The sequence below is a fragment of the Pyrgilauda ruficollis genome, unplaced genomic scaffold, assembly GCF_017590135.1.
Source record: "Pyrgilauda ruficollis isolate IOZ18807 unplaced genomic scaffold, ASM1759013v1 scaffold13, whole genome shotgun sequence".
Lineage (NCBI taxonomy): Eukaryota > Metazoa > Chordata > Aves > Passeriformes > Passeridae > Pyrgilauda > Pyrgilauda ruficollis.
Genome location: NW_024511432.1, coordinates 3,232,610 through 3,242,710, shown reverse-complemented (window position 1 = coordinate 3,242,710; position 10,101 = coordinate 3,232,610). Strand labels below are relative to the sequence as shown.

General features: G+C 37.9%; 1 protein-coding gene across 1 annotated transcript; it reads left to right on the top strand.

The window, feature by feature from the left end:
- Positions 1-493: 493 nt before the first annotated feature.
- Positions 494-8,639, top strand: CENPN (centromere protein N). The gene is made up of 11 exons (XM_041458689.1): positions 494-607; positions 781-970; positions 2,056-2,101; positions 2,649-2,705; positions 3,140-3,216; positions 4,307-4,483; positions 5,176-5,277; positions 5,837-5,894; positions 6,306-6,418; positions 7,016-7,139; positions 7,471-8,639. Exons 2-11 carry the CDS (start codon positions 800-802, stop codon positions 7,584-7,586), a joined length of 1,041 nt encoding a protein of 346 aa, XP_041314623.1. The 5' UTR covers positions 494-607; positions 781-799; the 3' UTR covers positions 7,587-8,639.
- The last annotated feature ends 1,462 nt before the right edge of the window (positions 8,640-10,101 follow it).

Below are 10,101 nucleotides of genomic sequence, written 5' to 3'. Positions count from 1 at the left end.
AGGTCCAGGTCTAGGTCTAGATCCGGTCCAGTCCTGGCCCAGTCGGTCTCTCGGTCGGTCTCTCGGTCGGTCACGGGGTTCTGCGCGCTCGTGCCCGCTGTTCGAGGGCCCCGGACACTCATCGGACCGGACAGACAGCAACAGCCCTGGGCGGCACCCAGCGCCCCATCCCTCTGCTCGCACCAGGCCTCGGTCAGTAAGGGACACTTGTAAGGGCGTGACGAGACTTGGTTTGTTCAGCTTGAAGAACAGGAGACTCAGGGGGGAACTCATGGCAGTGTACAACTTTCTCCTGAGGGGAACTGGAGGGGCAAGCAGAGATGACTGACGACCAGTGACGGGATCGCAGGGAATGGCATGAAGCTGTCTCAGAGGAGGTTTTGACTGGATGTAAGGAAAAGGTTTTGCATCCAGTGGGGAGCTGGCCACTGGAACAGGCTCCAGGGCAGTGGTCACAGCACCAAGCCTGACAGAGCCCAAGAAGCGTTTGGACGACACACTCGGGCACCTGGTGGAATTCCTGGGGTGTCCTGCACAGGACTGGGAGTTGCACTCTGATCCTTCTGGATCCTTTCCAACTCAGGATATTCTATGGTTCAGTGTCTGTGTAAGTTATTGCATGTATTTTAACTTGCCACTGTCTATGTCTGTAGTAGTGCTGCGCTTAGGACTGCCATCAATGTCAGCCAGTTGTGCCAAGGTGCAGCTTTGTACATCTTTGAAAGGAGCAAGTCCCCTGAGCCTGCCTGTGGCTTGGTCTTACTTTCTTTAACCTTTCAGCTTTCCAGGTGGTTCCACCATGGATGAAACTGTGGCTGAATATATTCGAAGGACTGTGCTGAAAATCCCAAGGGATGAAATCAAGATGATGCTGCAGAAGTGGGGCTTTCTCTCTGAGGCACAGCTGAAGACTCTAAATTTCCACCAGATAAAGGACAACATTTCTCAAGAAGTTGTTCAGCTCTGTGAGGTAAACCCTCTCCTTCAAAAAATGTCATTGACATATATGATGCATGAGAAGCATCATGAAAAAAAACTGAAACATTAATCTTTGGCCAAAACACAACCTCTAATGGTACTTTGTAGTCTGGAAAATGTAAAGCTGAGCTGGTAACACCATTGGTTTTGTCTAATCTAAGTATGCAAATACATGTTTTGAGATCTAAGTTACATATGGTAGATAAAATTTTGGTATGTTAAACCTTTAAGAAATGGGTGTATTTCTAAATTGTAAAATAAAGGCATTGATTGAGATGTATATTCATTACAAAGTCCTGATTTAAAGATATTTAGTATGGGTAATGATAGTACTAGTTTATATCTTTTAGACTTTTAATTTTTTTTTAACTTTCCTTGGCCAGAATTACTTCCATTCAGCATGCTGTTAGCAAAAAAATTATGATCTAACTCTGATTTTAGTGTACCAGGAGTCTTTATATGTACCAGAAATCTTTAATATCATAACACAGATAGTTGCAGTTATTACTGCTACAGCTTGAATTCTGCAGCTTTTTGTATGATTCCTTTTGAATTTCATGCTCAAAAATTGCTTACCTGGAGTGTGGATCAAACTACAGGAAAGAAACTCTTGAGTTATTATCATAAGATGGCAAAATGCCATATTTTAAAATAGTATTTGTTTCTGAAATACTTGTATCTGTAACAAATTGTGTCATGCAGTTTCTTAAAAATCTTTCCATGCTGTAGAGCATAAATAAGCAATAACCAGTAGGTTAAAACTCCTGACAGTGAAATACCAGTCACTGCTGCATTGTCATAAATACCCATTAACTTTCTTTCTAATTGCTTGTACATCACACTGTAAGGATTATATTCCTCTTGTTGCCTCTGCATTTAAACCTTGCTGAAATCATTTTTGTTATTGATTTCTCAAAACCTGGGACCCAGTGTGGTGCCTTTGAAGAGAGTGTATGTGCTGTGGGCTTCAATGCAATGTCCTTTGAACTACCAATACTGAGATTAGTTTTCATTTGATAAACAGTGTCATCAGGCCTTCTGGACCTGTAGTTCATCATGCACTCTTGTTCTTTCCAGGAAAATTCTGCAGACATAAAGCAAGCAGCAGCTCTAGACATAATTTGTAAGTAAAAAGTGAATTAAAATTATATTTATTTTTGCTGAGTAAGTTGGTAATGCTCTTAATTACATAGTGATGACCCTTGTGGGATGCAGATGCATTTGAGGTAAGCACATCACATTTTAGATGAATCTTATTGGCCTCTTTTACAAAAAGCTCAAAATCAACAAAAGTATATAACTCCTAACTCCAATATCAACTCACAACTTGTTTAGACAATAGTTTAAATCTCAAGGCTTTTTCTAACAGTCTACATGTCTTACATTGGGCAGTTTAGGTAAAACCCTTCTTTAAACATTGAACCCCAGGGATACCCTTTATTAGCCATTCACCAAATTAAGAAAGAAGTTTACATCTCTTTTAATAAAAACCCTATTTTGCTTTTATGATTGCTATGAGTGATAGTTTAAGATTGTTAATATATTATATTGCATTATCAGAAGTCATATTTTTAAAGTAACCTGTCTATAAAAGTATTGTAAAATTCTTTGTTCCTTTAATTTCTGTTTGATAATACATTATGTTATTGAGCAATTCCTGTTTTTCCTAGACAACCACATCTACCAAAACAAAAGAATGTGGAGTGTTTACCAGATGAAAAAATCAGGTAAAATGTCTTTCCTTGCTGTAATCCCACAATTTTCAGCCACTTAGTGCTGTGCAGCCTGATACCCTACATTTTAACCCCATCCTACATTTTCATGTAGTCTCATCTGGATTTTTTCTGTAGAGAGATTTTTAACATTTTAATGCATCCTAGTGTGGATTTTTCCATGGAGATTATCTTTAATGTTTTTAGAATATTTCCCATTTCCATTGCTTCTCAAGCAATTATTACACATTAGTAATTACTAATTAAATATTAATCTTTTCTCTGTGTAACAATAATATGGGTCAGAATTAAAATACAGCTTTTTGTATAAGGTTATGCAACTTTATTTTTTTCCGCTTAATTTTGTTTCAGCAAAACTGAAAACATCTCTAAACTACTTGTAAACACAAATTTTATTTCTGGTTGGGGTTTTTTGTCTCATGTAACAGGAGAAGAATTGGACTGTTTTGACATAAAAGATTTCAAAAAAAAGTTTAAAAGAAGACTTCAGTCAGCCTTGAAAAATGTAAGAATAAATCCATTCTAAATTTGCCTCATGGCTCTGGTGTCAATATGTTGTTTTCATAACTGTTCCTCACAGTTTGAGTCAAGAATTAAATGGAATTATTCATTTGGGAATGATAGGAACTGCATGTGAAATAGGAAAAATGTATTGCATATCTGGTTTAGCGACTTCACAATTGTGCTGGAAGGAAATAAAATGCAAGTTTGTGTTAAAATGTGACTGGCTTCAAGAAAGGCAGCATGTTGGTGTTTTTTTATCAAATCTTTGCCTAGTTTGCAGGAGACTTTAGTTGCTTTAACTCACAAGCTTCATTTGGGCAAGGGAATAGAAAACGCCTCTGGCTGATCACCTGTGTCACTCCATGACACCCGGTGGATTCCCACTCACAACAGGAGAGGGCAACAAATCCAAATCACACTCACAGCCAGTCAGCTGCAGTTCACATCACTCTCTTATAATAAAGTTTTGCAATATTTTGGGGTTTCTGTTGCTTTTTTTTTGGTTTTTTTTTTTTTTTTTTAAGTCAACCTACTAGAAAGCCTACAACCTAGTCAACCTACAACCAAGGTAAAAAGAAGTAAACAAGGAGCAAATCAACAAGAATAGAAAAGGGAATGTTTAGATGTTTGATTATGTATTCTTGAGCATTGATAAATATTATATTCAGGTCTAAAATCAGAAGGTGATCAAAAGTTTAGTTTCTCCAAAAATGGACATATTGGAATTATTGCCACTAGCCCTCCTTCTAAACAGACATCTTTGTGTTGTTTTCCCAAAAGAGAGATCAGTGCTTTTGTAATAAGCTATTTTCTATTTTCAACCTTCAGAAAAAAATGTATATTGACAGAAAAAAAAGCAATATTAAAGTTTGAAAGGTAATTCTTCTTTTTATCCCAGTTTGTGAGGTTATTGTTTTTCTGTGGAAATTTTATTTAAATACAATCCTTATGCCACTTAGGTTTTTTTTTTCTTATTCAAGCAGTGGTACTAAATTATGTTTGGGTCTTGTGAACAGAGATGTTAAGAGATAAGAAAATATCTCAGGAAACCTAAATGTGTTGGTAAATCAAAACTTGTCTTTTTCTATCAGGTTACCATCACCTTTAAGGAGTATGAGGATAATGCAATCTGGATTAGAGTTGCCTGGGGAACACCATATAAAAAACCAAACCAGTACAAACCCAGCTATGTTGTGTACCATTCACAGACTCCCTATGTCTTCATTTCTGCCTCAGTGCTGAAGAGCAACTTGCCTCTGCTCTGTCAGGTACAGATTAAAACTGCTCACACCCTGGCTTCCCCACAGTCATGTAGAACTATAATTGGGTTAGCTTTTAAGAGGGTTGGTAAAGATGCCTCACTTAACATAATTTGCTAAACTCCATATTTCTTTTTTTCCTCCTTAGCTCATGATAAAAATGGGGCAAAACCCAAATCTTTGGATTGATGCATTGTGAATAAATTCAGTTTATTGGGATTTTTACTGTTCCTAAATTTAATTTCTTAAACAAGTCTTGGGCAGTATTCCATTAAATTGTCTCACAAAAGTGGAAGAATATTAGATCAACACTGTTAACTTCAAGAACTAAGCATATGAGCTCATCAGGGAATCATTTCTGTTTACTTGTGATGATCAGCTTTGGTAGTATTTTTTCCTCTATTTAGAAATCTCCTCAAATTTCTGTAGTAGTAATTCAAATATCTTATGAGTCTGTTTACTTTTCAGCTGATAAGACTATGGAACTTAGCCTGTTAATACTGTGAATGCTTTTAAATATTAACCTAAGCTGTATAACAATCTCTGCAATGTTTTTTCAGATATGAAAATCCTAGTTAAAGGGCAATTGCTTACCTTGGAACAAAAACATCACAATGTCTAGAGATGCTATGTTTTTTACATATTACAAACACAGTGATGATTAAGTCTGATGTTAAAACAATTTCAATTTTTATTTAAAGGCCCTGATTGTCGCTTCCAATTACCATGACATCCGTGAAATGGAGCTTCGAAGTCATTCTTTAAACTCCCTTAAAGATATTGTGTTTAAAAGATATAGCCAGGTGAGCCACTTCACAAGTAAATCCTAAGATAAGTCTTGCTTTTTTTTCAGGCCTAGTTCTCACCCCTTAGCAAGGGGGAAAATTCACCTTTTCCAAGAGACCATCAAGTTAAAATAATATTGAACTACTGAGGTCGACAGCCTTTCATGAAGGTAACATTGAAATGGGGATGTAATTATTTGGTATCCCATATACTCTTTATTATTGTAATTCCTGATGGCTAAACTCAGACTAAAAATTATATGAACAATTCAGTCCTAAGCTTTTTTATCATCCTTTCATGAGGCTTCCTAGAGCCATGACTTGAAGGCTGTTGGAATGGGTGTTTAGTCTGCTCATCCATGCAAAACTTGTAAATAGGCAAATGTTCACAAATATCCTAATACAGGCATTTTTCCAAAATTAGGTTGGCTTTCAGGCTTCTAGTAATGACCAAAATTTGGAAGATCATTCTTCCAGAATGAGAAATAAAAGGAAATATATTAAAGTTCTTTTCAGCTAGAGGTTCTAAAAGAAGAACTGAACTAAAATAATTTTTCCTCTCTCTCTCTCCTTTTAGAACTTCCAAACTCACACTCCAAAACCTCTGCAAGGAAGGAGTGTAGAACCAGAAAATGGTATGTATAATTGAATTGTAAAGGCAGTTTAAATGTCATTCTTGCTAGCTTCTGAAATGAGATTGATAAAAGGAAATGTACATATGCTCCATTCCCATTATGTCTTCCATCCCTGGTGCCTTAATACTGGCTGGCACTGGGAGAGGTCAGTATTTCCTGTGAGTGGCACTGGACATGGAAACCAAATCCACCCAATGCCCAGTATCTCACATTAGCTTGTGTTTTTCTCTTGATAAGAACTGCAAATACAAATGATAGAGACAACTACCTTATCCAAAAAAAGAGTGCAATGAATTCATTAAAACTATTATTTACAAATTTTCATTGGAATAATCTGATCAGCAAAACAGGATTGCACCAGCTGACAACATTGTCTTTCTGTTTTCTTTTTCCTACTCTTTTCCCCTGCAGCAGATATAAGGATAGTTCAAGAAAACAGAAGTGAGAAAGAAAGAATCCACAGACTGAACCAGGAAGTTTTTGGTAGTGGTCCCCAGCCAAAACTCGAATTTGCACAATACAGGGTAGGAAAAGCAACCAATTTTATTTGGGGTTTTCTAATTTTAATGTAGTGGCAGTTAGATCAAATTTAATAAATATTATGGGTTTTTTTAAACTTTAGGGAGGACATTTTAAAATAAATGAGTTAAAAGTCTCTGCAAGAAAGAGATTGAAATTTGGTCAGAGTTTTAGATTGTGTTCCAGTCTTTATCCTTGTGACCTCAGCATTTCAACCTGTTTTTGTAACAAAGGTAGACTTAGACTAGCAGTGTGTTGGAGCATGAGAAATAAGGGTTATTTTAAGTACATACAAAGCTTATGCTATGTATGACACCATAACTGACTTCTCAGTGATGCACAGGTTTTATTGCATGAACAGATAAATTGAAAATTCTGAGAAATACTTAATGTTTTACAGTATTGCTGAACAAGCTGCTTCTTGCTTTCAGCAGAAAACTCTGCCACATGGTGGCACCCTCAGATTTTACTACAACATTCCTCCAGGTGGAATCATGTTATCATTAGAAATTGGAAACAATCTTATTAAATGTTTAATATGTAATCACATACAAATAAAATATTCATTGCTTGTATTCACTGGTTAAATTTTGTGTTAACAGCTTGAGACGATGTTTAAAAGTGATCCTAAAATGGATGTTTTGGATAAAAAAGAGCCATTCAGATGTTTGGTCAAGTTTTCTAGTCCACATCTTTTAGAATCACTGAAATCCTTGGCACCAGCAGGTAAGTGTTCCAACTCTGTAAAATGGACGGAAATTCCAGAGTTTTAAATATTTTTGCCATCTTACATTCTGCTTGTATCTAACATAAGAGAGCAACTTCATAGTTGGTTTAGAAAAAGAAACATAGAATAAAAATGTTACCATTTTAAAAACTTATGTCTAAACAATTTATTCTTAGAATTACTGGTTTGTACATGGATACTCAAGCTGTGGTTTTAGTTTTAGTGGTTTCATTTTTTGTTTCAGTTTTATTAACAGTTATTAAAGGTAAGTAGTGGTTGAGTACAGCTGCAGTTATCTCTCTCTCTCTCTCTCTCTCTCCCTCTCCCCAGGTATGGCTGATGCACCACTTTCACCACTCCTTACATGCATACCACATAAAGCTAGGAATTATTTTAAAATTAGAGAGAAAAAAGGTTTATATCCAGAAAATTTTGTAAGCCCTTAATTCAAAACTGATTAATAGAGAAATATGGAACTCATTTATTACTGGTATTAATCTAAATCATCATAAGATTTTAAAAAATAAGTTATTATTTCTTAATACCTTAAAGTTTTTTTCCATATTATGGCTCTGCTTGAATTATTTTCCCACAGTTGTCTTTAACAGAAGTTAGCCTGAACTAATAAAAAAAAGCTAGTTGCAAAGTTTAAACAGAGATGATAGTCATTTTAAATTTAAATGTGATGACTGCTCTTAACTGTATTTTAATAGTATTTGTGAAGTTAATAAAGACATAATAATAGCTGTAGCTATTCAGTTTGCTATCATAGCTGTAGATGGCTACAATATTCCAGGTAGCCTTTCATGTTTTGGACAGAACACCTGCCCTGTGTGGAACATGGGAACAATCCCTTTCAAATGGGTGGGGCTCCCTGGCTGCAGCTCAGGGATGATTTTATCAAAGTAGATAAATTGTATTCTAAGACTATTTCAGGGCATGGGAGAGAATGGACTTTTGGAATGCAGATGTGAGTACGAAGCTTCCATCCAGCTTTAGGAGGTATTCATTAATTCAGCTTCCCAAGTCTTTCTCACCAAGGGCAACAGCCAGTAAGAAATACTTGAAAATCTTCCTGTTGCTATTAATGTCTTATAAAATTTTGTCTCGGAAGAATACAATGGAAGAGGCAATATTTTCTTTTCAAGTTACATGTTTCAGAATAACTCAGTATTTGATCCTTCCAAAATCCTTGCCCGCTGCCACTGGATTTTTGCTTGGGAACAAAGATTATGGAATCGAGATGGCAACAGTCACTAATGCAAATAGCTTTGCAATGGAATTCTTTAGAGCTGGTAAACATTGGCAATTGTATAGATATTTCCTGCTTTGTTTTTTGAGATTGATTTGATCTGAATATTCATTTAAAATGTACAAGTTTTTACTTTTAATTCTGTTATCTGGATTGTTTTGTGTGTACTTGGTGTATGTAGAATTCCAATATACTTTCAGTATCTCAGTGTACAGAGGCAGCCGTATTTCCAGAGGTTGTATGGGCATGTTTTTGGTTTTAGACTGTAAATAAATGTGTAAATTAAGTCTTCTCATGAAAGTTTGTTTGGCCTGACTTGAAAACAATACTTATCATATACAGATTTTTGGTTTGGTATTCAGCATCTCTATAACTCACACATGAAAATAGGTTTAGGACTATCTGCTAGTGGTATGGATTTTAGGAATTCCACCTGCGTGATTTAAATGTTGATTTGACAAAGTACTCTAACATAATGTTAGGATTGTGGAAGAATTCCAGGTTTGGTACGATAGACATTAAGAGCTGGCTCTTAACATATTTCACCATACTTCCAGGATTCAGCTCCATTAAGATTCCAGCATATATTTCACTCTGTGCAACTTGTTCTTCAAAATGCTCTCTCCCAAATAACCTAAATGCCTGAGAGGGCAGTGATTTACCATAAAGGTAAAGTTCCCAACCTGAGAGGGCAGTGATTTACCATAAAGTTCCCAGGTGCTCTAGAACACTGTGAGTACCTGGCCTACTGCCTCTTGTTTCTGGGAAAGGCAGCCTCCATCCCCTTTTTAGTACCTCTGATTTTCAGAGATGTTTTATCTCTAACTTCCTGTAGGCAGGGATATTCCAGGAACTATGCAGGATTTCCAGGCAAGGAGGTGAGCATTTATTAATTTGTCAGGAAACACCTGCAGCTCTGGGGTTCCTTCTTGCTGGGCAGGTGTCCCCATGGAGGAGGTGAGAAGGGGGAATGTGGAGACTAATCTTGTCTTCTCCATTCCAGTTGGTCTCTTCCATCAATTTGGAAGTTCAGGGCTGGACTAGATGGTGTTTAAAGATCCCTTTCGACCCAAACTGTTGTGAGCTAACCCCAAGCAGCAGAATGCCTGCAGCTGAGGGCACAGGGGCTGCAGGAGGAGCACACATCCTGGGGCTGCACCTATGGCACAGCTTACCCAAAAAATGGTGTTCATCTTTTCCCTTAACTTGAACATAGCTATAGGAGAAAACCCTCTGTGTGTTGTGTTGGTGATTCCAATATCAGGAAATCATAGAATATTCTGAGTTGGAAAGGAACCCACAAGGCTTGTCAAGTCCAGCTCCTGGCCCTGCACAGGACACCCCAACAATCCCACCGTGTGACTAGGGGTGTTTTGCAGATGCTCCTGGAGCTCTGTCAGGCTGCTGCTGTGACCACATCCCCGGGGAGTGGTCTGTTCTAATGACCATGCTCTGCGTGAAGAACCTTTTCCTAATATCCAGCCGGAGCTTGGGCCATTCATTCCCTCGTGTCCTGGCACTGACCAGCAGAGAAATCGGTGCCTGCCTCTCCGCTTCCCGGTGCAGCACAATAAGCGCAGCCCCTGAGCGGTGTGCGGCGGGGCGGGGGCCGTGCCCCGGCTGCCGCTCGCCGTTCCCGGCGCGTCCCGGTGCGCCGTGTGCGCGCTCTGTGCCGCGGGAGCGCGCGCGGGCCCGCGCTCGGCCGCACC

Bases quoted from the DNA above. Each gene is read 5' to 3' on its own strand.
- CENPN (XM_041458689.1), top strand. From the start codon at position 800: ATGGATGAAACTGTGGCTGAATATATTCGAAGGACTGTGCTGAAAATC. The intron at 3,217-4,306 runs GTAAGAATAAAT...TTTTTCTATCAG, and splicing joins TTCAGTCAGCCTTGAAAAAT to GTTACCATCACCTTTAAGGA. The intron at 4,484-5,175 runs GTACAGATTAAA...TTTTATTTAAAG, and splicing joins ACTTGCCTCTGCTCTGTCAG to GCCCTGATTGTCGCTTCCAA.